The sequence below is a fragment of the Dromiciops gliroides genome, chromosome 2, assembly GCF_019393635.1.
Source record: "Dromiciops gliroides isolate mDroGli1 chromosome 2, mDroGli1.pri, whole genome shotgun sequence".
Classification (NCBI taxonomy): domain Eukaryota; kingdom Metazoa; phylum Chordata; class Mammalia; order Microbiotheria; family Microbiotheriidae; genus Dromiciops; species Dromiciops gliroides.
The window spans coordinates 195,782,417-195,808,947 of record NC_057862.1 but is presented as its reverse complement, the minus strand read 5'-3'; the positions used below and the strand labels follow the sequence as shown (position 1 = coordinate 195,808,947).

The 26,531-nt window shown below is 42.5% G+C and overlaps 1 protein-coding gene across 1 annotated transcript in view; it reads left to right on the top strand.

Annotated features, from left to right (window-relative positions):
- Positions 1–26,531, top strand: part of SPG11 (SPG11 vesicle trafficking associated, spatacsin) — an 87,863-nt gene that overhangs the window by 58,551 nt on the left and 2,781 nt on the right. The window contains 13 exon segments of the mRNA XM_043980724.1: positions 480–755; positions 1,452–1,652; positions 2,192–2,299; positions 5,945–6,104; positions 14,670–14,884; positions 15,501–16,284; positions 16,979–17,118; positions 18,088–18,286; positions 18,973–19,110; positions 20,358–20,491; positions 24,016–24,123; positions 25,684–25,852; positions 26,435–26,523. Of these exon segments, the coding sequence (XP_043836659.1) occupies positions 480–755; positions 1,452–1,652; positions 2,192–2,299; positions 5,945–6,104; positions 14,670–14,884; positions 15,501–16,284; positions 16,979–17,118; positions 18,088–18,286; positions 18,973–19,110; positions 20,358–20,491; positions 24,016–24,123; positions 25,684–25,852; positions 26,435–26,523 (2,721 nt within the window).

Sequence of the window (26,531 nt, the reverse complement as noted above, 5' to 3'; positions counted from 1 at the left end):
CTTTGTCACCACAGAAAGAGCAGCTATAAATATTTTTGCACATGTGGTTCCCTTTCCCTTTTTTATGATCTCTTTGCGATATAGACCCAATAGTGATATTGCTGGGTCAATGGGTATGCACACATGGCAGCTAAGTGGCGCTGTGGATAAAGCACCAGAAGAAGACCTGAATTCAAATCCGGCCTCAGACACTTAACACTTACTAGCTGTGTGACCCTGGGCAAGTCACTTAACCCCAATTGCCTCAACACGCCCCCCCCCCCCCAAAAAAAGAGTATATATGGCTGAAAATGTCTTTGAACTATTGGGATACATCCAACTGAAAGCCAAAGATTATGGCAAATTTAGAATCAAACACAGGTAAGTGTGAGAGTGCCCCATTTAGTGAATGATCAGTGGTTTTTTCCCTTTCTGTAGTTTTTCTCTGTTTTAGAGCTAAAAGTTTTATTTGCCCAAATCAGTTCATTTTTGTTTTCTAGGTCAGGTTCCTCCTCCACTACTTCAGCCCAGTCCTGCAGGACCACCTGGGGCTGGCCTTTGAGCATTTGTCTTCATTTCCAAACTCCAAAGCATGTGATCGACAGGCTCCCGACAGACCACTCCAGGAGACTCAGAGGAGACAGGAGGGGAGCTCCGTTGATTTATTTCAGATTCTGCTTCAGTGTCCTAAGGAGCCAGATTCCTGGCGTTACCTTCTCGCCGAAGCTATGAAACAAAAGGCTCCCATCCTGAGCATCCTGGCCTCTTGTTTCAAGGTCAGTAGGCCATATAATCTCAGCAAAATGGAAGGAAGGTGAGAATACTAAGAGCAATTAAAAAAAAAAAGACTTAATTTCTCTTTCCTCTCTCAGGGACCCCTCAGCTTTGTTTTAACAGGAAAAGTCTCACTCACTTCAGTGGCTTTGTTGTCTATCCCCCATATTCAATGGGTCACAGTACTTTGAAGGCATAATAGCCGCTCCTGCTCAGCTTTTTTATTCTGGTCTGGGCGTGTCTGCTCTTGTCCTTGGGTGTGGATTTACCAGCTCTGCCCCTTTAGGACCCCCACCCTTTATAAGATTCCCTGACCCCCTGTGAGCTAGGTGCTTCATCAGCAATGGATATGTTGAATAGACCCTGAGGGAGGGGAGAATTATGCACTGACTTCATGCGTGCTGCTTCTCTTCTCACATCTCCAATTTTCTGTCTTATTGTACCCTCCTCCTGTCCAACTCCTGACACACACCGCCCTCCACCCCCATATGCCCTGGACATGGTTTGGAGCTCATTTTATCTTTAAAGACTTTTCCACATGAGTTTAGCAAGTTAGGATCCATTCTGCATATCATGTGCTAAAAACTTCAGTCCTTGTTGTGTCAAATGTCAGATTTTCTTTGAGCCTTCATCCAGGTCTGTTAGATAATCTAGGTACAAACTGATTTTATTTTTAAACTGTTCTTGTCCAATGACAGGACGCCAGTGTCGTTCCTTGTCTGAGTGTTTGGATCATCACTTCTGTGGAGGATCATGTCACTGCTGAAGCAACAAGTCACATTCAGGGCTCTATAGAAGACCATGAATGGGATCTGGAGGACCTTTCACTTATCTGGAGAATGTTGCTAACAAGAAAAAAGAGCAGAACTCTTACCAGAAGCTTCCAACTTTTTCTGAAGGTACTGCTCATCGGTTTAATGTAGTCAGGTTTCAGAAAAGCACCTGCATGGCATTGCTGCAGACAGGTTTTGGGAGCCCTATTTTCCCCACTTGCCCCATCCCAGCCTCATGGCCTGATTTTCCCCTGAACCCACAAATCAGGCAATTCCACAGAAGTGGGAGGAAAATAGATATTCATGCAGCTAACAGTATGTAGCTCTTTCAATAGAAACAGGTTATCAGGGAATGGATAAGAATATTTCCAGAGGGGATCATGGTATATACAACTGCCTTCTGGAATATTCCAAATCCTACTTTTGTGAGCCATGAACCACACATAAAGCAGATAGAAAGTTGAGAGTTGAATGTGTGGGAGTTCTAGTTCCAAATTTCTCTTTTTCCAAAGGAAAATGAAAGATGACATTAAACATGACATTTGTTGTTTTTAGCATTATTCGTGTGAGGGGTGAGGTGTAAGGGATGAAAAGGGGGGGGGGAAGGGGGAGAAAACAGATCTCTTTAGCCTTAATACTATTACCTCTTCACTCTCTTCTTGAAGGATTCCACTTTGCTGTTGATGATGGAGATGTACGAACTATGTATGCTCTGCAAGAACTACAAGGACGCTAAAGCCAAACTGCTAGAGCTCCAGAAGAATCTTGAAACCGTAAGCTAGACCACAACTCTCCTTGACCTTGCTGGGATGACCTGCTAGCTGCTGACTGGGGAGAAGTGAGGGCACTGAGGTCAGGCACTGTGGGACTCAGGTCCAAGCTCTTCTGGAGATAGAGAGGCAGAGTCAGGAGCACCTGGGAGTATCAGCTGACCAGGACCCAAAGCTGCAGCAGCATCAAACACAGACTGGGATTTTAGGGGGGTTTTGGTGTTTGGTTTTTAATAATATTGGAGATCATGGTTTTGATAAATTACAATACTAGAAAAATATGGCCTTTTTCATTAGTGTCCCTGGTGGTAACTTGTCTGGATGATTCTAAGCCATGGGGCACTGGGATTGCCCATTAAACATGTTCAGGTGCTTGGTCCACAGCACAGCTTGGTCACAGGGCAAGTAGGGGGTACTGAGGAAGAAGAACAATACCCTAGTCTGACTTGATCAGAAGGTCTGTGATAAAAGTGGGAGGTTTGGTGTCAGGAAAAACTTACACTTAGAGCTGTTCATAAATGTAATGGGGCACCTCGTTGTGAAGGTGGTGAATGGCTTGTCATGGGCTGCCGACAAAGGCTGGGTCACCACTTAATCACACTTCTTACAAGGGGGATTTTAGTTCTGGGGGTTTTGGACTCCATGACCCCGCAAAGTCCCTTCCAACCCCAAGATTCTGAATAATACAGCCCTGGAATCACCTGGGGAAAAAAAAAAGATGCTAAGCACATTGGCTCCAATTTATAATCCACACTGATGATGTATTTAGCATTGCTGAATTCTGTGTACATACTCATATCAGTTTACATACACTCCTCTTCACAGAAATCCAATAGTCGTTAGCCATCTCTGTGTGTGTGTGTGTGTGTGTGTGTGTGTGTGTGTGTTAGAGTTCTCTACATTTGCACTTTCCAGAAAAGGGCAGAGAGGGCATCACAGACAGCAGTTAGATTGGCACCATTCTTTTCACCTGCCAGTTTTACACCCTTCTGCTCTTCTCTCTTTTGCCTTCATCTGAGGAGTGACAGAGGCACCTAATCAAGGACAAATTACAGATCACTGCCATGCCACCACCTCATAGGAGCTGGGTGTTGTTAGACTACTTAGCCATTTAACATTTTTATGAACATTTGTTGTTTTCAAATGCCAAATTACTCATATCAGTCTGCCCAAGGTACCTAAGTCAGAGATGGCGAGTGGGGTTCCTCTTTCTGTTTTCCACATTTGAGAGACCTTTAGCTACTGCTGTTCTGGGGCAATACCAGGCCTCTCATTGCTCCTGTCTGACCACAACTTCTCCAACCTCTTGTGGAGAGAGCAAAATCTCAGCCATTGCCATAACTTCTGCTGTTGCTGCTTCTCCAGCCTTTAGCTTCTCACTTGTGCATATACCAATATAGTTTCACTGGGGAATAGACCTGAGTTAAGTAAGTTAAGTATTTTGTAGTTTTCATGGTAAAACTGCCTTAAAGCTGAAAGCTAAAACTCTTCCTTTGATCACGAGATCAGTTATTTTGATTTTTTTTTTTTGTATCATGAGCCCATCAACAGAAACAGTCAGATAAATATATAAAACATGGAGCAAAATCTTACCCCAGACCCCTAAATTTCAACATTGTAGGCCCAAATGAATTAACAAATAATAATCATGTTAATAAAATGTTTAGACTGATTTAGATGAGGGCATCTTATGAAGAAAAAATAATAATATAATAATAATAATAGGTAGTATTTACATCATGTTTTAAGATTGCACATCATGCTTTACAGGTTATTTTATTTGATCCACACAATAACCCTGGGAGGTACATAGTAATATTTCTCCCATTTTGCAGATGAAGAAACTGTGGCTTAGGTCAAATGACTTGCCCTGGGTCACATGGCTAATAATGTCTGAGACAAAATATGAACTCATGTCCTTATTCCAGATCAAGCACTCAAGTGTATATACTGTATCTCCTAGCTATTTGTAAACTAACTTCTTCTTCTTTTTTTTTTTTTAACTATTTTTGGGGGGGGACAATGCAGTTTAAGTAACTTGCCGAGGGTCACACAGCTAGTGTCACGTGTCTGAGGCTGGATTTGAACTCAGGTCCTCCTGAATCCAGGGCTGGTGCTTTATGCACTGCGCCACCTAGCTACTCCAAACTAACTTTTCCATAGGAATGTGTCACTATTAAAATAGAAGACTGCAAAAGTTGGCTAATTCAAACATTCAGTGGACAGGACAATAATTAAATAGAATTTTTCACTGGTGGACTTAAAATCCACTTGGGAAAAGAGGAAACTGAAAAAAAGTGTGGTTAGGACCTTATCCAAGCCATGCCAAGTGAAGAATGGGGAGCTGATTTTAGGTGAAATGATAGTTTTTATATTCCTGTGACATTGTTTTCAGAAGTGAAGGAATCCAGAATGCAGATTATGCTGTTTGAAAATGAAGGGTTTTACGATAGCCCCGATGAGAAAAGAGAGGAAATGGGGTATAATAAGGCAATCAGAACAGGTCTTCAGAAAGGGCCAGGGATTCGACAGCTCTGTCCGGCTCAAACCACATGGGGAGGCTGATGTTCAGTTTTGGCTGTCACGTGATAGGAAGGATGGTGGCAAGCAGGAAGGTGCCCAGAGGAGGATGGTCCTCTTAGCAAAAGGCCTTGGCATACCAAAGGAGGATCCCGTGCAGAATACTGGGCATGAGAAGAGGAGACACAGGAAGAACAAGATCACCCTCTTCAAGCATTTGAAGGGCCATCATGTGGAAAAACCGCATCTGCTTGGGTCATTAGGGCAGAATTAGTGAGCGGTTGCAAAGAAACCGAAAACATGAAGTGTCTATTGTGTGCCAGGTTATGTCTATCATGTGGCATGGTGCTTAGAGACCCATTTAGGTTTGGTGTCAGGAAAAACTTACACTTAGAGCTGTTCATAAATGTAATGGGGCACCTCGTTGTGAAGGTGGTGAATGGCTTGTCATGGGCTGCCGACAAAGGCTGGGTCACCACTTAATCACACTTCTTACAAGGGGGATTTTAGTTCTGGGGGTTTTGGACTCCATGACCCCGCAAAGTCCCTTCCAACCCCAAGATTCTGAATAATACAGCCCTGGAATCACCTGGGGGAAAAAAAAAAGATGCTAAGCACATTGGCTCCAATTTATAATCCACACTGATGATGTATTTAGCATTGCTGAATTCTGTGTACATACTCATATCAGTTTACATACACTCCTCTTCACAGAAATCCAATAGTCGTTAGCCATCTGTGTGTGTGTGTGTGTGTGTGTGTGTGTGTGTTAGAGTTCTCTACATTTGCACTTTCCAGAAAAGGGCAGAGAGGGCATCACAGACAGCAGTTAGATTGGCACCATTCTTTTCACCTGCCAGTTTTACACCCTTCTGCTCTTCTCTCTTTTGCCTTCATCTGAGGAGTGACAGAGGCACCTAATCAAGGATGACTACATGTTACTCCATTCAACAAATAATTATTTGACTCAGGAGAGCACTGGGCTATGGGAAGATAACTGGTAACAGACACAAAGTTTAGATAAGATACAGGCATGGAATGAAATTTGGGGGTTTCTCAGTTCCCTTAACTCCTAGCTGGTTGTTTGAGCAGAACCTCTCTCCTTAACCCTCTTCTCTTTTTGTTCAGATTGAAACAGCAGATAATACGGACCCTCTTGCCATTCCTGTGCCATGGCTAAAACATCAAGTCAGCTTTCTTTGGAAGCTTATGTTGCAGCAGTGCAAGACCCAGTATGAGCTACGAAAACTCTTACAGCTGTTTTCTGAAATAGGCCATCTTTCTGACGGTAATACCATTTCTGATAGCTAGCTTGCTCTTTTGTTTTTTCATCTTTGTGCCACTAACACCTAACAGTGCTTTGCCCGGGGTAGGTGCTTAATAAATATTATTGTGTTGGATTAAATTGGATTATAAGAGACTTGAGGTTTACTAGCTGTGTGACCCTAGGCAAGTCACTTAACCCTCATTGCCCTGCAAAAAACCCCCCAAAAACATGAGACTTGAGGAACTTTCTTAAGCCTTTAAAAAATCAAGTCTTTTTGACTCTTTCTCAAGAAATAAGATACCAGAAAATGTATACATAAAGTAATTTTTTTTGACTGTCCTTAATTTTTAATAATTTTCTTTGTAATGTGGCACTGCATTTTTTTTCAACTTTCACATACACTTTTTCTGTGTATATTATGTATCTGTATGTAGATAGCACATGTATGTGAAAATGTCAAACAGAAAATGGAGAAAGAAAAAGAAAACTGCCTATGTAACAGTATCAAGCTAGATATACCAGGGCAGCTATTCTATAAGAAGAGAAACAATAGTAGAAACACTCAATAATACACAGAAGACAACATACAGGTGTCTGTATCCAGATGCTCAAAGCAGGGGTGATAAGCAAGGTGAACTAGAGATCCTAAGGCAGGGAGGCAAATTTGACTTCCTTAGTAGTGTTGGAACTTGCTAGGATGCAGTCATGCCTAGAATATGACTCTGGGAGGGTAAGCTTGATTTTAAAATAACAAGAAATAAAAGTGGGGGATGGGTAAAGCAGAATAGTATTACTATATATTAAGAAGACCAATTCATGTGTGGAAATCCAGGGGGTTTCCTGGGGAAAGTTTGTCTAAGAATAGTAGAGGGAGAAATAGAAGCAAGATTATAATTGGAATATTTTGCAAATCACCTGAATAGAAAGAGAAAACTAGATGAGAACTAGATCACAAGATTGTATTGTAGGGTCCTCAACTGTCCAAATTTCTACTCAAGCTCACTTTTTCTGTCATAAGTAGAGCAATTAATAATTTCTTGGCTTGCCTTTATTGATTCCTTCAAAAGGTGGAGGAAGCAATGAAGGAAATTGCTATTCTGGGTTTGCATCTGACCAAATATGTGGAGCTCATTGCTGAAGCACAAACTTTGGAAACCTTGAAAGAAGTGACCCCATTGTCTTTGAATTTTTGATAAAGGAAAAGAAAGACATAGTCTGACATGTACTATAGTTCTTGAGAGAGCAGATCTTGAAGAGTTCAGAGAAAGGTAGAATCTTATGTTCTAAAATTCTACCACAGGGGCAGCTAGATGGCGCAGTGGATAGAGCACCGGTCCTGGAGTCAGGAGTACCTGAGTTCAAATCTGGCCTCAGACACTTACCAGTTACTAGCTGTGTGACCCTGGGCAAGTCACTTAACCCCAATTGCCTCACTTAAAAAAAAAAAAAAAAGAATAAAATTCTACCACAGTATAGTCAGCCAGAGACAGAGGGGAAGTTCACAAGAATAAAATTGGGAAATCAAAAAGAAAGAAATTCAATGAGGGAGAAGGGAGAGCTGTTAGAAGAGCCTCCTGTGTGATTGTCCAGGGAACTTAATGACCAGCTTAGGGTTTTTTTTGTTTGTTTCTGTTTTGTTTTGGTTTTTTTGCAGGGCAGTTGGGCTTAAGTGACTTGCCCAGGGTCACACAGCTAGTAAGTGTCAAGTGTCTGAGGCCGGATTTGAACTCAGGTCCTCCTGAATCCAGGGCTGGTGCTTTTATTCACTGCGCCACCTAGCTGCCCCCAGCTTAGTTTTTTAAAAGAAATGTAATAGAAGATAGATGCATGGGCGACTAAGTAAGGATGAATGCAGAAGCATGGTATTGTCCTGTAAGAATAATGCTCAGAGAGCCACAGTTGAGAGTGAGCTAAAGTGGGCAAGAATTCTAAAGAAAAGAAAAAGGGTTGGTTTATCTATGTGGAAAAAAATAGGAGCAAAGAAGAGGCCAAATCCCCATCCAGTGAGATACAGGGATGGTGACATGATGGAAAGTGAGAAGTGCTCAATTCTTATTCTGCATCCATTTTGTTTGCCAAGCAGAATAATCTTTGGACCAGAAAAGACAGAACAAATGTAACTAATTGGAAGGTGGAAACATGAGATAAGAAACAAGTATCTAAGGGCAGCTAGGTGGCTCAGTGGACAAAGCACCGGCCCTAGATTCAGGAGGACCTGAGTTCAAATCTGGCCTCAGACACTTGACACTTACTAGCTTGTGTGACCCTGGGCAAGTCACTTAACCCCCATTGCCTCACAAAAGGGGGAAAAAAAAAAAAAAGAAACAAGTATCTCCCTTCCCTTGCTGAATTCAAGTTAATGAAGTGAAATCTACAAGCCAAAGTCTAATAATGCTTGAACTTGATTCCTCACAGAATTATAGAATGCATTATTTATTAAAGGCCTAGTTTGTGAACATTTAGAAAGGGAAATGGTGATCTCTAAAAGCTAGAGCAATTCATGCCAAACTAACCTCATTTCCTTTTTTGACAGGGTTACTAGGCTGGAGATCAAGGGAATACTGTAAATATATTTTACCTGAATTCCACCCAAGCACTTAAAAAATTCTCTCATGTTATTCTTGTGGATGAAATGGAAAGATGTGGGCTAGATGATAGAATAGCTAGGTGGAAAAAGAAATGGTTGAATGACCAGACTCAAAGAGAAGCTCATACGTCAAATAACAGTCAGAATCGATAAAGATCTGAAGAGCCTAGAACAATAAACTTTATCTCTTAAAATGAAATTTAATAAAGATAAATGTAAAGCCTGATACTTAGGTCAAACCATTAACTTGATAAGTTCAGAGTAAAGAAGATCATTGTCGGCAAAAGATTCAAGTGTTTTTTGGAGTGCAATCTGAATCAGTAGTGTAACATGGCAGCTGAAAATTTGATTCAGGGACAGCTAGGTGGAGCAGCGGATAATGCACTGGCCTTGGATTCAGGAGGACCTGAGTTCAAATCCAGCCTCAGACACTTGACACTTATTAGCTGTGTGACCCTGGGCAAGTCACTTAACCCTTATTGTCCCGCAAAAACAAAAACAAAAATTCGATTCAGTCTTAGGCTTTATTAATTTCAGAATTTCAGAGATGATTGTCCACTTAACTCTGTCCTGCTTAGACCTGAGCATCATAAGAGGAACAATAATAAGCTAGAGAGCAACTATAAAAGGGACATCCTTACAGTGGAGACAATGCTGTCACGTGAGGATCAGTGGAGGGTCTGGAGATGTTTGTTTCAGAAAGGAGAAGACTTAGGAGAGAGATGGCAGCCAGCCTCAGATATTTGAAGGACATCTGTGGGCTCCATTTGTTCTTCTCAGGTCATTGTGTCAGGAGCAGCTGGCTAAGATTGGAGAGGCAGCTTTGGGTTTGGTACATTGAGGAAAGAGTCCTCAACAATGAGAGGTGTCCAGAGATAGAAAGGGATACCTCAGGGAGGAGCTGTTCTTCTCTAGGAGTCTTCAAGCAAAGACTGGTGGAGTACCGGGTGGGATTCTCATTCACGTAGGAGTCAGACCAGGTGACTTCTGTTCCTTCCATTTCAAAGCTTCAGTGATCTTATGTGACACCAGCACAGAAAGCCAGTTCACATTTCACATGTATTTTGCTAGTATACTATCTGTCTGTTCACTCACATGGAGCCCAGCTACATAGACCCTCCTATAGCCATCACTGGAAGGAGTTCTAAGGGAAGATTTTCATACTTGTTGCCTTTTTGAGTCTGTTTAGAATTGTATTTTCCAAGATATATGTAAAAACAAATTTTGACATCAATTTTTTAAAACTTTGTGTTCCAACTTCTCTTCCTCCCTCCCTTCCCACCCCCCACCCCCAAGAACTCAAACAGTTCAATATAAGTTATACATGAGTGGTCATGGAAAACATCCCCACATTAGTTAGGTTGTGAGAAAAAATGGTTTTTAAAAAAAGCTTCAGATTAAGGAATTGTCAAAGGAAAAAAAAATTTTTTAATGTGTTTCAATCTGTTTTCAGATACCATCAGTTCTTTCTCTGTAGATGGGTTGCAATTTTCATAAGTCCTTCAGGGTTATATTAGATCATTGCCTTGCTGAAAATAACCACGTTTCCCAGCAGATCATCTTACACGATTGTTGTTATTTTGTATAGTACATTTCACTCTGCTTCAGTTCATGTAGGTCTTTCTAGGCTTTTCTGATAGCATCCTGTTCATCATAACTTTTATATAGTACCTTAAACTTGACAAAGAATTTTCTTCACAATAGCCCAGCAAAGTATGTACATACATTTTGCCATTATAGTCAATCATTATAACTATTCCTCCATCCTATTCCCTTCCCATGATATTTACTCTATTTTCTATCTTCTTTTTCCCTATTGCTCCTCAAAAGTGTTTTACTTCTGACTGCCCCCTCCCCCACTCTGCCCTCCCTTCTTTCACCCTTCCTTCCTCATCCTCTTCCCCTCCTACTTTCCTGTAGGGTTAAATAGATTACTCCTCCCAATTGGGTGTGTATGTTATTCCCTCCTTGAGCCCACTCTGATGAGATTAATGTCTTTGAGCTAATTCTGAGTTCTAAATTTTTCTTCCTACCTCCCTCCTCAACCCTCCCTATGAAATCAAGCAGTTCAATATGTCATACTTGTGCAGTTATGCAGAACATCTCCACCTTCCTTGAAAGGGTTTTGCTTTTTATTTCTCTCTCCTCCAATCTGCCCTTCCCTCCTTCCCCTCTTCTCCTCCCTCCCCATCTCCCTCCCCTCCCACTTTCCCTCAGGGCAAAGATATATTACTATACCCACTTGAGTATATATGTTATTACCTCTTTGAGCCAGTTCTTATGATAGTAAGGTTCCCTCACTCCCCCACTCCTTCCCCCTCTTCCCCTCTCCTCCATAAGCTTTTTTCTTATTTCCTTCATGTGAGCTACCTCTCCCAGTCCACCCCTCCCCCAGTCTATTCCTCCTACCCCATAACCCTATTTTAAAGATGTCATCATGGTGGCACAGTGGACAAAGCACCAGCTTTGGACCCAGCAGGCCCCAAGCCCAAATCCGGCCACAGACATAAGACACAAAGAACAAAACATAAATGCTTTACAGATATCATCCCATCATATTCACTTCATACCTGTGTCCTCTGTGAATTCCTTACTGAGAAAGTTCTTATGAGTTCGAAGTATTATCTTCCCTTGTAGGAATGTAAACAGTTTAATCTTTTAATATCCCTCATGATTTCTTTTTCCTGTTTACCTTTTTATGCTTCTCCAGGATCTTGTATTTGAAAGTCAAATTTTCTATTCAGTTCAGGTCTTTTCATCACAAATGCCTGAAAGTCCTCTTTTTTAAGGAAATTCCATTTTTTCCTCTGAAAGATTATACTCAGTTTTGCTGGGTACATGATTCTTGGCTATAGTCCCAATTCCTTTGCCCTCTGGAATATCATATTCCATGCCTTCCTCTCCTTTAATGTAGATGCAGCTAGATCTTGTTTTATCCTTATTATAGCTCCAAAGTATTTGAATTCCTTTTTTCTAGCTGCTTGAAATATTTTCTTCTTGACCTGGGAGCTCTGGAATTTGGCTATAATATTCCTGGAGGTTTTCGTTTTGGGATCTCTTTCAGGAGGTGATCAGTAGATTCTTTCAATTTCTATTTTGCCTTCTGCTTCTAGAATATCAGAGCAGTTTTCTCTGACAATCTCTTGGAAGATGCTGTCTAAACTCTTATTTTGGTCATGGTTTTCTGGTAGTCCAATGATTTTCAAATTATCTCTCCTGGATCTATTTTCCAAGTCAGTTGTTTTTCCAAGGAGATATTTCATATCGCCCTCTATTTTTTTATTCATTTGGATTTGCTTTACTGTGTCTTGGTTTCTCATAAAGTCACGAGCTTCCAATTGTTCAATCCTAGTTCTTAGACAATCATTTTCTTCAGAGAGCTTTTTTATCTCCTTCTCCATTTGGCTTTTTAAGCTGTTGACTTTTTTCTCATAACTCTCCTGCATTGCTCTCATTTCTCTTTCCATTCTTTCCTACATCTCTCTAAATCTTCCTTCTATCTCTCCTACTTTCTCTTCAAAGTCCCTTTTGAGTGCTTCTGTGGCTTGAGACCAATTCATATTTTTATTGGAAGCTTTGGATGTAGGGGCCCTGAGGTTGTTATCCTCTTCTGATGGTGCACCTCAATCTTCCTTACTGCTAAAGAAACATTCTATTCTCAACTTTCTTTGCTTGCTCATCTTGCTGTTTTTTACTTGACTCTGGGCCCCTACTCCCAAGCTACACTGTCCAAGCTTCAGAGGGTCCCAGGTATTTTGGTTTGAGGAATGGCAGTTTTTTCTCTTGCCTGACCTGTTCTCTAGTCCGAAGGTAGCCTCAAGCCAATTTGCTAGTTAACCAGCCAGCAGAGTGCTGATGTGGTTCTTAGCTTCAACAAGCCTGCGCCCCTCCCCACCCTGGGCCTCCTTGTGCCCAGGATTTCTTCCTGGTTCCCTGATGGGGTATTATAGCTGAATTCCTCCTTAGGTCCCACAGATACCCCTGCACTTTCCTCCCTGGTCAGCAGTTCAGCCCTGTTACCTGACAGTAAGCTTAGTTGCAGAATATGCTGGTGCTGCAGCTGATTTGGAGGCTTGGGGATAAGTTCATCTTGCACTGCATGTCTGGGTTCCGTGTCTGCACGATTGTGGGGTTGGACTCTTCTTGCAGCCCAGTATAGCTGCCTTTAATCTGGAAAATTATCTCAGGCATCTTTTTGTGGGTTTTGCTGCTCCAGGGCTTGTTTTATTGCTGTTTTGGGGGGTAATTGAGTCAGGAGCTTTATGCATTTAATGTCTTTCCTCCTCCATCTTGGCTCCGCCCTGCTTCTGTCTACCTCACAGTGTTTTGAGGAAAGCAGTTTGTAAACCTCAAAGTGCTATATTACAACAGTAATAATGATAACATTTATCTAGCACTTATTATATACCAGGCCCTGTGCTAAGCTCTTTATAATTATTGTTTGATCCTTGCAACAACTCTATTATTATCCCCATTTTACAGATGACAAAACTGAGGCAGACTGAATAAATGTCTTGCCCAGGGGCACAGCTAGTAAGTGTCTGACTCTGGATTTGAACTCAGGTCTTCCTGACTACAGGTCTAGTTTCTCTATGCACTGTGCCATCTAGATAAATGTAAGCTATTATTTCTTTTTTTTGCAGGGCAATGGGAGTTAAGTGACTTGCTCAGGGTCACACAGCTACTAAGTGTCAAGGGTCTGAGTTCAGATTTGAACTCAGGTCCTCCTGAATCCAGGGCTGGTGCTTTATCCACTGCGCCACCTAGCTGCCCCCATGAGCTATTATTTCTGATACATCTCCTGTCTGCCCAAGTAAGAAATTCAGGCTTTTGAGGAAGATGATAAAATATATCTAATTGTGACATTATTACTTTTTTCAGTTTGTTCATGGAACTTCCTACATTGTGAGAATTGAGGCCACCTGAGGTTGATTTTCATGACTTCATCAAAAAGCATTGGTCAGCAATTTCTATAGGAAGGATGAGATTCCCCCAGGGATTAAACGGAAAACTTAGCTGGGTTTTTGTTCAGTTGTGTCTAACTCTTCATGACCCCATTTGGGGTTTTCTTTGCAAAAATACTGGAGTGGTTTGCCATTTCCTTCTCCAGTTCATTTTACAGATGAAGAAACTGAGGCAAACAGGGTTAAATGACTTGCCAAGGGTCACACAGCTAGTTTCTGAGGCCAGATTCAAATTCATGAAGATGAGTCTTCTGATTCCAAGCCCAATGCTCTATCCACTGCTCCACCTGGCTGACCCTTACCTGGGATACTCCTGATAAGACAGCAGCTGCAATGGGTTGAAATAATATGGCATTCTGGGGCAGCTAGGTGGCACAGTCAATAGAGCACCAGCCCTGGAGTCAGGAGGACCTGAGTTCAAATCCGACCTCCAACACTTAACACTTAACCAGCTGTGTGACCCTGGGCAAGTCACTTAACCCCAGTTGCCTAAAAAAAAAAAAAAAGAAAGAAAGAAATAATATGGCATTCTGACTATAGCAGGTCAGTACTTGGAGACTTTGTAAGCTGGCATTTGCTGCCTTAGCTGCCCTGTTATAATCAGTGTCTTCCATACCAGGTTACTTGGCATGGCTTCAAGTGATCTTGTAATGGAATCAACTACATAGTAGTGGCAGCTTGCATGTATACCAGATCAGAGTGGGAACAGTGCTAGAAAATGATGGGGCCCTAGAGCTTAGTTGACTCTTTGTTGTAAGCTAGGGTGTAGACTGAATGCATCTATTAATCCATGTTAAGGCTTACTGTTAGGAAGCTGAGTATGGTTATTTTGGATAGTTCTGGTGTTCTGTAGTTGCGAGACTCCTACTCTCTTTGTTTTTTTCTGTTAGTCTCATTCCTGAGTTATTAATAGTGTGGGCAGGTTCTACTCCCAAAACCCACATTCCTGTATTCAATATGGTATTCTTACCCCTTGTCCCCAAATATTCCTCAAATACCATAATGGTGTCCTTAATTTTCTTCTCTTTGTTACAGGTCCAGATGTGAAGAAGCTGTGTACGCTCAGCCAGATTTTGAAGGACACATCCATAGCTATTAATCACTCTATCATAACCAGTTACAGCACTGAGAACTTCCAGCAGGAATGCAGATCCATTGTGGAAAGGCTACAGACAGAAGGACAGTTTGCCCTGGCTAGGAAGGTGGCAGGATTAGCTGAATTACCTGTGGACAGCTTGGTTATTGAAGAGGTAAAGTTAGGTTGGTTAATTGTGTAAAATCTTTTATTTTTAGACTGATATTGAACAGGACGGCACTTTTCTTTAGAGTAGAATTAAGTCTGTAAAACAGAATCATTCCGAACTCCATCCAAGAAGCAAAATGGAAACATAGCTAAGAACTTTCAAAAGGACCTTTACAGAAATCAATCCATAGGAAGAATGTTAAGGGCATTGCCCATGGAAGGGTCCTGTGATTATTGATACAAATTCATCAAGAATTGCTTTTCATGCTTATGAGTTCAGTATAATGGACTTAGACTATAAAATAAATACTTAGACATAAGGAAAAACTTCTTAGGTGAGGGAATTTTGAAACTAAAATGAATAATTGAAAAGTCATGTGGAACATCTTCCTAATCATTCTTTTAAAATTGTTGCAAGTGCCTGGTTTTCTGGGGTGTCAGGAAATGAATGGATCAGAGGACCTTTTCTATCAGGGTCCTTCTAATCTGTGTGATTCTGTTTTCCTTTTATTTTGAATGTTATACTTCTCATACTATTCTTAAGGGTCAGTATGACCAGAGATCCTTTTTTTTTCTTTTTAAATATAGTAAAACCTAAAATAGCATTTGTATGTATTTTACAGATAACTCAGGAGATGCAGACCCTAAAACATATTGGTCAATGGTACCTGAAGCAAGCAAGAATTGAATTCTGGAAAAAATGTCATGAGAATTTTAAGAAGAACTCCATTTTGAAAAGAATAGCATCTGACTTTTTTTTAGCCCAGGCCACTGTGCCATCTGAGTCCTCAGCTGATGAGAAATGGTCTAACATCATGGAAAGACATTTGTTGCTTACCCTGTCAGGCCACTGGCTTGCCCAGGACGACCCTGTGCCCTTAGGAAAGTTAGAAGAGCTAGAGAAGCAGATCTGGCTTTGTCGTATCGCCCAGCAAATGCACTGTTGTGACCAAGAGGTGGTTGAGTCACAGTTTTCTCGACAGATTTCAACCAGTGGAGACCTTTCCTTTGATAGCTTAGCCACCGAATTTTCCTTCTCCAAACTAGCTGCCCTGAATGCCTCAAAATACTTAGAGATTAATGGCTTTCCCTCTAGAGAAGCCTCTGAGAGTAGACTGGATAAGAACGAGGCAGGATCACTAAACTTTCTGATTGGGCATCTGTTAGATGATGGCTCTGTGCATGAAGCAAGCAGAGTTTGCCACTATTTTCATTTCTATAATCAGGATGTTTTCTTGGTGTTACACTGTAGAGCACTGGCCTCAGGAGAAGCTAGTGTAGATGATTTGCACCCAGAAATCCAAGCTCTTCTTCGGAATGCTGAGCTACTGGAGAAGAAGGAGGAGGAAGAAAAAGAGGAGGAGGAAGAAGAGCAAGATGGAACTCCAATGAGGAGGTTTCCAAGCAGTATGTAACTTGAACCCAGTGGCTCTTGACCCCCCCTAGTATCAGGCACTGGAGGATGCTAGCCCCATATTTCACCCCCTACCCACTGCCAGGGAAGTAAGGGAGAGTAAGAGAGACAGAGTTATTGGTCTCCCTGCTGTATGGGATAAATGTGTTCTGGGAATCCCAAGCTGGAACTCTGAGTGCATTTTCCCCATGTAGTATATCATGATTATTATGGGTGAATACTCTTTTTTACAGGGAAACTCCTTTTTTGAATTCTAAACTGACTTAAAAGTGAGCTTATGGTATCATGACCATTTCATAAATTGAGTTTCCTCTCGATTCCTGGAATCAAAGGCTTTATTTTAATTGGCTAGCCATTCTGTTGTCATTTAGTATGAGGAGGGTATCAGTATTGCCTTGTGACCATCTCATATGAAAATGAGAATTGGGTTTATTTCCAATGGATTTATAGTCTAAATGGAAATAATCCTAAGGGGAATATCTCAGGCCGGAATTCTTGGAGAAAAGATCTGAAAGACATGTGGAAGGCAACTTGTTTAAAGTGATTCTGACTAACTGGCTATCTTTTGGAAGTATATGAAGGAAAAATGGGAGATGGAAACAAAACGGCCAGAACTCTAGGTTTACTAGGTGAAATGGCTTCTATGTCTGTCTGTTTGCTTCCCTCATACCTCTAAATTGCTTCTAGTTTCCAGTCTGGATAGTCATTCCTTTGTTATGGTGACACACCGTGATGAGATTGCAGCTTATCTGGAGACTTTGATAAGCAGATGTCTTCATGGGAAGAACTACTGCCGGCAAGTCCTTTGTCTGTACGAACTTGCAGAGGTATGTGCATATAGTACTCTTTAGGCCTGGGTAATGGAAAGAAGCAGCAGGCAGGTTAGCTGCCTGCCCCTCACTAACTCTGTAGCTTACAGACAGCAAGGCTCTCACATGAGACCCTTAGACTTTTGTCAAGGTAAGAATGTTGTTTTCACATGGAAACCCCCCTATGACACATGACACTGACTGCACCATAATGGGCAATTGCTTGACCTCCCGGGGCTCCTGGAAACCCATCAAGACTCTAAATTAAGAATGGTTGCTGATGTATGTTAGTGAGGAGAGTTTCTGCACTGGGGAACTCCTTACACTGAGAGTCACAGAGCCTCACTCTATGTACATGTTCCCCCCTATCTCCCTAATAAAAACAAAAACATAAATAAGCAGAAGCTAATGGGGCCGGACTGAATAGCTGAGAGGGCACAGGCTGGGAGGGAAATTGAGGGGCGTGTGGAAGAAGTGCCTAGAACCCTTGAGTACAATATTTTGAGATGTCTCAGCTGCTGGTTTGGAAGTTCAAGTGTTCCACTGTCCCAGTTGTCTGAATTTGGGAAGGGACATAAGTAAACAAGGGAAGGGAAGATGGGACGAGGAAAGTTAGCTAGAAAAAGAGTAAGGATTGACAGAGAGAGAGAGAAGGGAATGGAGGAGAGTGCTTGGGGAAAACATGAGCTGGCCTGGGAAGGGAGGGCACATGTTGTGTTTCCAATTTTTGGTGAAAATTTAAAAACTCAGTTATCCAAAAGAAATTATAGATAGTCTGTGGCACCTGCCCCTTTCCAAATGAAAGCTTTTTTGTCTGTTCATTCGGGTTGGGTTTGGATCCCTTAGTGAAATTGTAGCAAGCAGAAGCAGTACTTAATCCTTTTCACTCAGTCTTCCAAAGGTTTTAATAGAGAACTCTTTGGGCCAGTGTTTCCCTGGCATAGAGGTTTCAGGCTCAGGTTTCACAGTGCTCTCCTCACCCCCTAGGAGCTGGGCTGCACTTACCGGGAAATCTCCGCTCAGGACAATACTGCTGTGCTCCAAGCCATCCTGTCCTCACAGCAACCTGACCGTTGTAAGCGAGCCCAGGCTTTCATTACTACCCAGGGTCTGAAGGCAGACAAGGTGGCCGACCTTGTGGCTGAAGAGGTGATGCAGGAGCTGCTGGCCGCCTCAGTGGGAAAAGGTGATGGATGTGTCTCTTGCCCTGTCCTGCTGCCTTCTAGTGAAGTGATGACCTCAGGGGTGCACACTTACTCATGTCTTGTGACTATTCCTCAAAAGTTATTCTCTAGAGTCTTACTGAAGGGTGGTCATGGCTCTGGGTTCTCAGAGTCTAGGCCAACAGGATGTCAGCTTTAGCAGGTCCTAACAAGTGGGTGATTTTTGAGTGTGCACCCAGCAGTTGCCTGTCATGAAGACCAGCCTAGCCAAGTTTAGAGAGGCTCATCACCAAGCCAGCCACCAGATGATAAATTTAGGGCTCACAGCCTCTTAAGGAAGTGGTCTAATAAGGTGTGAAAGTGTTGTGATCTGCATTGGTGGAGGGAGTACCCACACTAAGGAAGTCAGAGATGTTTTGAAATATTTACACTTGCGTTTCACAAATTCATGCTGCCTTTGCAGAAAGATGACTACCCTAAATGAATTTTTATATTTGACATTGGGAATGACACTGAGGCTGATTATTCTTGGTAGCTTCTGATACTGACTCTTGGTATCAGATACTTTTTCCCCATGCAGAAAGGCCCTATCCAAGGATATCCCTTCTCCCCACCCACCCACCCACCAGCCTGCCATACTTAGCTGGAGCCTTGTGCATTTTCTTCTCATATTTACAGACAATAACTGTCTTTTTCTCTATCTGAACAGGAAAGAAGCAGGCATCCAGTCCAGCGGAGGAAGGTCTAATGCTCCTTCAGCTGACTTCTCTATGCCAGGATCGCACACTGGTTGGCATGAAGCTGCTAGATAAGATTTCCTCAGTTCCCCCTGGGGAACTATCCTGTAGTAAGTCAGTGCTTTGCACTTCCTGAGGGCTTGGGTGCATGTGGCCTTAACTTCGTTTGCCTCTGCAGGATCTGTCTGGAGGCTCAGTCCCCCTAACATTCCTCAGAACCAGAACCTTTCTAGTCTTTCATGACTTACCCTGCAGAATATCTGGAGGAGCCGTGGCCCAGGAAGCTCTGGACACCCAGGCCCATTTCTGTTGCCTGGCTCCTGTTTTCCTGTCCTCCTGTTTCCGGTTGTGGCCCATGGGGCCTGGACAGAAAGATAATCGTACTAACAAGTAGCAAGTGACATTTGGTTAGGCCCTACATGTGGGAGCAGAACCTATTGGGATTAATTAACCTTCCCTCTTTGTGGTCTGATCCCAGAGATTGGGTTTAGAGCTGTAAAAGATAGCATGGAACACAGGCTGTCAAGTCAGGTCACCTGGGCTCTTAATTTTGGCACTCCTCTGCCTGTGTGACCTTGAGCAAGTTATTTTAACTTTTGGATCTCAGCTTCCTCCCCAGTGAAATGGAGGGTAGACCAGAGCTTAGAGCTCCCTCCCAGCTCCAAACCTGGTGACTCTTCAAAAAGAAATAGACTTTGCAAATTCCTGTCTGGTGAATAGGTTCCACCCTGTATCAGAGACCTTTTGTGGAACCAGTCTGGCCAAGAGGGTACTAAAATAGTCTTTTAGGAGAATTCATTCCCCTTCTTAAGCCACCCAGATGTGAACTTTGGGCATTTAATGGTAGATCTGCCCCCATCTGACTGCCTTTTGTAGAACCAAGTGACGACCTAAGAGATCACTAGGGTAAAAACCCTGTATCTTTTTAAAATTTTATTTATTTATTTAATTATTTTAGTGAGGCAATTGGGCTTAAGTGACTTGCCCAGGGTCACACAGCTAGTAAGTGTTAAGTGTCTGAGGCCGGATTTGAACTCAGGTACCCCTGACTCCAGGGCTGGTGCTCTATCCACTGCACCACCTAGCTGCCCCATCCCTGTGTCTTTTTATATCCACATTAGTCATATTGCAAAAGAAAACACAAACCAAAAAAAGGGGGAAAGGGAAAAAGTAGTATGATTTGATCTGCATTCGGACTCCATTAGGTCTTTATCTGGAGGTGGATAGCATTTTTCATCATAAGTCCCTCAAGTCATTGTATTGCTGATAATGGCTAAACACCCTTTTCACGGATATCTAGCCAAGAAAACATTGATTCCCAGCCATCTCAGCAGCCTCTCCTCATTTCTGTCCCCAGCCACGGAATTACTGATTCTGGCCCATCAGTGTTTCACTCTGACATGTCACATGGAAGGCATTATCCGGGTCTTGCAGGCTGCTCGGCTGCTCACTGATAACCATTTAGCCCCCAACGATGAGTACGGACTGGTGGTAAGTGACTCCCTCACAGCCACACTCGATCTAGCCCAAGGAGAGCAGAAGTTCTGTGGAGCAGAGACTCTGTCCTATATAACTTTGTATCCCTAAGTACCCAGCACAGTATCTTCCATATATCAGGTGCTTAATAAATGGTTTATGCACAGAATTTTTGAGCTCATGTCAGGAGAGTCAGACATGACACGGGAAAAAGCAGTGAGCCTCGAGTTAGGGCCTAACGTGGTTTAGGGGAGCTTTGGGGTCGTCTTCCTTCATCTGATGGCACCAGGGGCCATTTTAGTGGCACACAGGAAGGAAGAATATATGTAACATGATCTTTGCTCTCTTTTTTTGTTGTTGTTCCAATCCCTTTTATTTATTTTTCCAATCCCTTTTATTTATTTTTTAATTTTTTATTTTTTTTACATATAAGGTATTTTATTTTTTCCATTACATGTAAAGATAGTTCTCAACTTTTGTTTATACAAACTTTACAATTTCAGATTTTTCTCCCTCCCTCCCCTCCCTCCCCTCCTTCCCCCCTCCCCTAGACAGCAGGTAATCTGATATAGGTTATATCTTTATATCTATATATCTATATACATATACATATAGATACATATATATATATACACACATATATACACATAATAACATTAATACTATTTCTGCATTAATCCTGTTATAAGAGAAAAAATCAGAGCAGTAATGCAAAACCTCAAAATAGAAAAAAAAAAAACAACAGCACCCAAAACAAAAGAAATGGTATGGTTCATTCAGCATCTATACTCCACAGTTCTTTTTTTTTTTTTCTTGGATTTGGAGATCCTCTTCTATCATGAGTTCCCTGGAACTCTTCTGTACCATTGCATTGGTGAGAAGAATATAGTCCATCACAGTAGGTCAACACTCAATGTTGATGATACTGTGTACAATGTTCTTCTGGTTCAGCTCATCTCACTCATCATCAGCTCACGTAAGACCCTCCAGGTTTCTCTGAACTCCTCCTGCTCATCATTTCTTATGATCTTTGCTCTCTTTAAGGTATATTTCTATAGGGGTTCAGGGTAGGTTGGTCTAAAGGAGAAAAGAAAGAAGGAATCTCTGAGTACTCTGAGAGTACTCCAGTTGTCCATTTGGGGGCTACATCTCCATCAGCTGGATTGCTACATCCCTTTGAAATGCATTATCCAGGGGCAGCTAGATGGTGTAGTGGATAAAGCACCGGCCCTGGGTTCAGGAGGACCTGAGTTCAAATCCAGCCTCAGACACTTGACATTTATTAGGCAAAAGTCACTTAACCCTCATTGCCCCGCAAAAAAAAAAAAAAAAAAAAGGTAAGCCATAAAGTACATTTTCCTGCCATCTAAAAATAGTGATAGTTTTGTCTCTTCTCTTCATATTTATACTTTTGATTTTGTTCTTAATTTGTTGCTATAGCTGGCGTTTCTACACCTGTGTCAAGTTGTGGGGCTGGGGTAGGGAAGGACAACTTTATTTTACCCCAGTTTGTAATGGTTAAGATTCTGTTTTCCCACTAGTAAGAATGCTAGTTCTTGATTTTGATCATATTAAAGACCATTCCATGTCTATGTTTTTTGTTTTTGTTTTTGTTTTTTAATTTTTGTTTTGTTTTGTTTTGCGGGTCAGTGAGGTTAAGTGACTTGCCCAGGTCACACAGCTGGTAAGTGTCAAGTGTCTGAGGCTGGATTTGAACTCAGGTCCTCCTGAATCCAGGGCCGGTGCTTTATCCACTGTGCCACTTAGCTGCCCCCATGCCTATGGTTTTTAACATAAATGAGTGCTGTATTTTGTCAGATTCCTTTTTTCTGCATCTATTGAAAGAATCGTGATTTTATTTTTAACTTTATTTTGTGATTAAATATACTAACTTTTTTAATGACCCATCCTTGCATCCCTGATATCAAAATAATTTGGTCATAATGAATTATTTTGGGAGTACATTTCTGTAGTCTTTTTCCATTGATTTTGTTTATAATTTTTGCATTAGTGAGATTGGTTTGCAATTCTTTCTTTACTTTATCTTTCTTCTGGGGAGTATTAGGCCTGTATGTTATAAAAGACCTGTGGTAGAGTGCTTTCTGTCTATTTTTCGAATGATTTTTGTAGCATATATGCTAGCTTTTTTTTAGGTAAATGTCAGTTTCCTTTGAATTCTCTATTTTCCTGGCATATGCTTATGTATAATAGTTTCTGATAATTTCTTTTATTTATTCTTAATTCACCTCATTAATTTTTTATTTGGTTAATTTGATTTTCATCTCCTGATCAGTTTGGCTAATAATGATTAATCTACTTTGTTAGTCTCTTCAAAAAAGCAGCTCTTAGTTTTGCCTGTCAGTTTTATAGTCCTTTTAAGTTCCTCTCTTCCTCTAATTTTCAAGATTTCTTTTTTATTTGTTTTAGGGTTACCAACTGATTTCATTTATAGTCTTTTCAGTTGAATGCTCAGTTCATTCTTCTGATGGATCATCCTCTGCCTTGTGCCCACTAAGAGTGGGTGTTCCTAAAGGCTCTGCCTGTCCTGGCCCTGTTAACTTTCTTTATTCTCTCATGGTGATTTTAACTGTGGGTTCAACTGTTATCCCTATGCAGATGATTCTAGATTTAAATATTTAGCCCTAATCTTTCCTCTAAACTCTAGTCATTTTGTCTTTCTTCCTAATCCTATCCCTTCTCCAAACTTCCTGATTCTGTACAGGGCATCCCTGTCCTCCTGGTAACCCCAGCTTTTAACCTTTCTGTCATCCCCAATTCTCCTTTCCTGATCCAGTCAGTTGCTACATCTTATTGATTCTCCCTCCACAACATACGTGGCATCTGTCCCTCTCGCTTCACTCACACTGCTAGTTCAGACCCTCAGCACCTCTTGTCTGCACTGTTCTAATGGCTTCCTAGTTAGTTTCTTCAGTTTTTCCTTTCTCCAGCATCCTCAACATAGCTACCAGAAAATGATTCCTAAGGCACAGTTCTGATTGTGCCACTCTCTTCCTCAAAAACTTTCATCAGTTCCCTACTTTATTATTACCTTTAGAATAAAATACAAACTCCTCAGCCTGACATCCTAGCCCCTCCGCAGTCTGGCCTTTTTTTCCTATTCCTCTCCTTTATGCACTCTGTTCTGGTGAAACTGGACTACAGTGGTGACCATCTTTGTTGTCCCTGTGCCATCTCACAAATCTCGCCCTCTCTTCCTCATCTTCCAGGCTCAGCTCAGGGGCCAGCTCCTCCATGACGCACTTCTCTGATACATGCAGTTGCTGAGTCAGTGCCCATCCTCATAGGACCTTGTATTTCTTTACTTACTGCAGTGTACCATGTGTGCTTCTCTCTCTCCCCACTACCCCCAGTAGAATGTAAGCTAAGGGTTATTTGGGGTTGTTTTCTCTGTCTCCCTAGCACCTTAACCTGAGTAGGTGTTTCATAAATGCTGAATTGAATAGGTGTGTCTATAAGTCTTTTAGATTTACAAAGCTTAGAGAACAAGCATTTCTGATGAGGTTTGCCTCCTTCCTCAGGTACGCCTCCTGACGGGCATTGGAAGATACAATGAGATGACCTACATATTTGATTTGCTGCACAGAAAACACTACTTTGAAGTGTTGATGAGAAAAAAGTTGGATCCGGTAGGTGCCAGCTGACTATGAATTAAATGTTTAACCCACTGAACTGATATCAGAATTCTGGGGGTGGGAGTGGTTTCTAAGGCCCCGAGCAAAAACAGAACCCCGAGAGAGTAAAAGGAGGCAAAGAATGGTCCGGGCTATGGCCCGTGTGTGTCAGGTGTGGGAGCAGCTGTCCAGCATGCCTGAAGATAACCTAAGGAGTGGGACTGGATCCAGGATTCCATGGGTAGAGGGAACTGACTTTCTGGATGAGGAAAGTGCCTTCATTGCAGGTTAGCCCCATCCCTGCAGCTGATAGTCTTGGAGAGTTACTAAGCGGAGCCTTGGGAGATTGATTAAATAACCACTAGCCCAGGGCCACACAGCTGTGTCTATCAGAGATGGGGATCCAGGTCTTCCTGGTTGTGAGGCCGGCTCTCTGTCCACCGCACCACACTGAAAATAAGTGTGTCATCATTCTGAGCTCTCCATGTGTGGATGCTGGTGGGATTCCTGACTTGACTGAATGGTGTGAGCAGTTAGTTCTGGTATCTCCCCAAGTGGCTGAGGACACTGCATTTTATTGGATGAGAATCCACCTGTAGAGCTGTTTCTTAGGAGTCCCATGGTTCATCTGTGACCCCGGGAGCGCCGCTAGGATAACGGGTTTGTCTGAGCGTCCTTAGGAAAGGCATCTGGCTCCTTCTGAGATCCCTAGTCGGCCTCCTTGTGGTGCCAGCTGCTGGTGATGCAAAGGGCTGAGGTGGGACAGGGGCACCCCTCCTCAGTGCTGGGCCTCGCACTGACCAAGCACTGGTGCAGGAGGGCAGGATTTTGTATCAGGTGCATGCCTCCTTCCCCTGGGCACAAGATGCCTGTCTGAAGCAGATAGCATCTGCTTGCAAGGTAAGGGAGGCTTTCCTTTGCTGGCAGCAGGGGTTTGACCAGGGTGGCAGACAAAGCACTGGAGATCACTTTTAGCAAAGAAACTTCTACAGATATTCTCGGGCTGTGAAAACAGCCATGTTGCCAAGAACTGAACACGTCTTGGTGTCGGTTCATTACAAAAATAATACAACTATGGAGATTGACTTGGGCTAGTAGATGTTGGTGACATGTGTCACTTTCTTCTCTGACTAGTTATAGGTGCCTTTTGACTCTAATTCTTTGACCCTCAGTTCAGGTTCAGTAGCATTTGATTTCTGTGAGGGAAGGCTAAATAAAGGCAGGAGTTTGAATCCAAGGAGAAAGTGCTATCTTTCATTATTCTCTCACACCCCTTCCTACCACCTCCAGCTGGCCCAGGCCTGGTGAGGGCTGAGCACATAGACTCCTATGTGGTGTATTCCCATAGTGCTTTTTGGTCATATTTCAGAGGAGGCTGGTTAGCACTGATTGAGAACAAGGTGGGGCAGTGGCCTTGTGTGAGAGAAGTGGGGGATGCCAACGGGAAAGTTCTCAATACAATCTCCCTATAGAGGATTTGAGATTCCCCCTAAAGCTTTTTGACTGAGGAAGTTTACAAGTGATTTTTTCCTATGCTGCTTGGTCCCTGGGTTTGCCCTTTTTTTCCCCTGGCAGAGTGGAACACTAAAGACAGCCCTCCTGGACTACATCAAGCGCTGCCGCCCAGGAGACAGTGAGAAGCATAACATGATTGCCCTCTGCTTCAGCATGTGCCGGGAGATTGGGGAGAACCATGAGGCAGCTGCCCGCATCCAGCTGAAGCTGATTGAATCTCAGCCCTGGGGTGAGCAGAGTCGGGGGCAGCACCCACACAGCAGCTGGTCTAGAGGCTCTCTGGAGGGGTCCAGAGATTAGTTGTGAAGCAAGGCACATGCTGTGTCGCACATCCCCAGATAAAGAGAGGGGACCCCAGAATGAACTGCATGTGAATTAGGAAGGGTTTAGAAATCCTGTGAAACTTCTGAGGGGAAGCTATCACCTGCCTTCCTAGCACTCTTTCAGACTGAAGTCTGTGCTATGCTATGAGAACTATCCTTAGTGTACCAGCAAGGGAGGAAGTCACCACCTCAGAATAAAGCTTGGCATTCCCGCCTTTCTGTTTCTGGCCAAACAGCCTTTCTTGAAGCATCCAAGACATCCTCCTTCAGTCAAAGCAGTGAATGAGGGCTCAGGCACCTAGGCAAGCCTCTAATCCTTTCTTATGCCACCCAGAGGGAACGGTTGATTCAGCATTAATTAAGATGGAAATGAGCCCCTAGGAGGAATATTTTGTGGGCCAGATCAGATGAGTCCAGTTCAGAAGTTTTGGGAAAACACTGGGAGGGAAGGCAAATGGCAATTCATAAGTGCCCTTCTCTTTGTACAGAGGAATGTGTCAAGGATGGGCCCCAACTGAAACAGCTGCTGCTAAAAGCCCTGACTCTGATGTTGGATGCAGCAGAGAGTTATGCTAAGGTAACCAG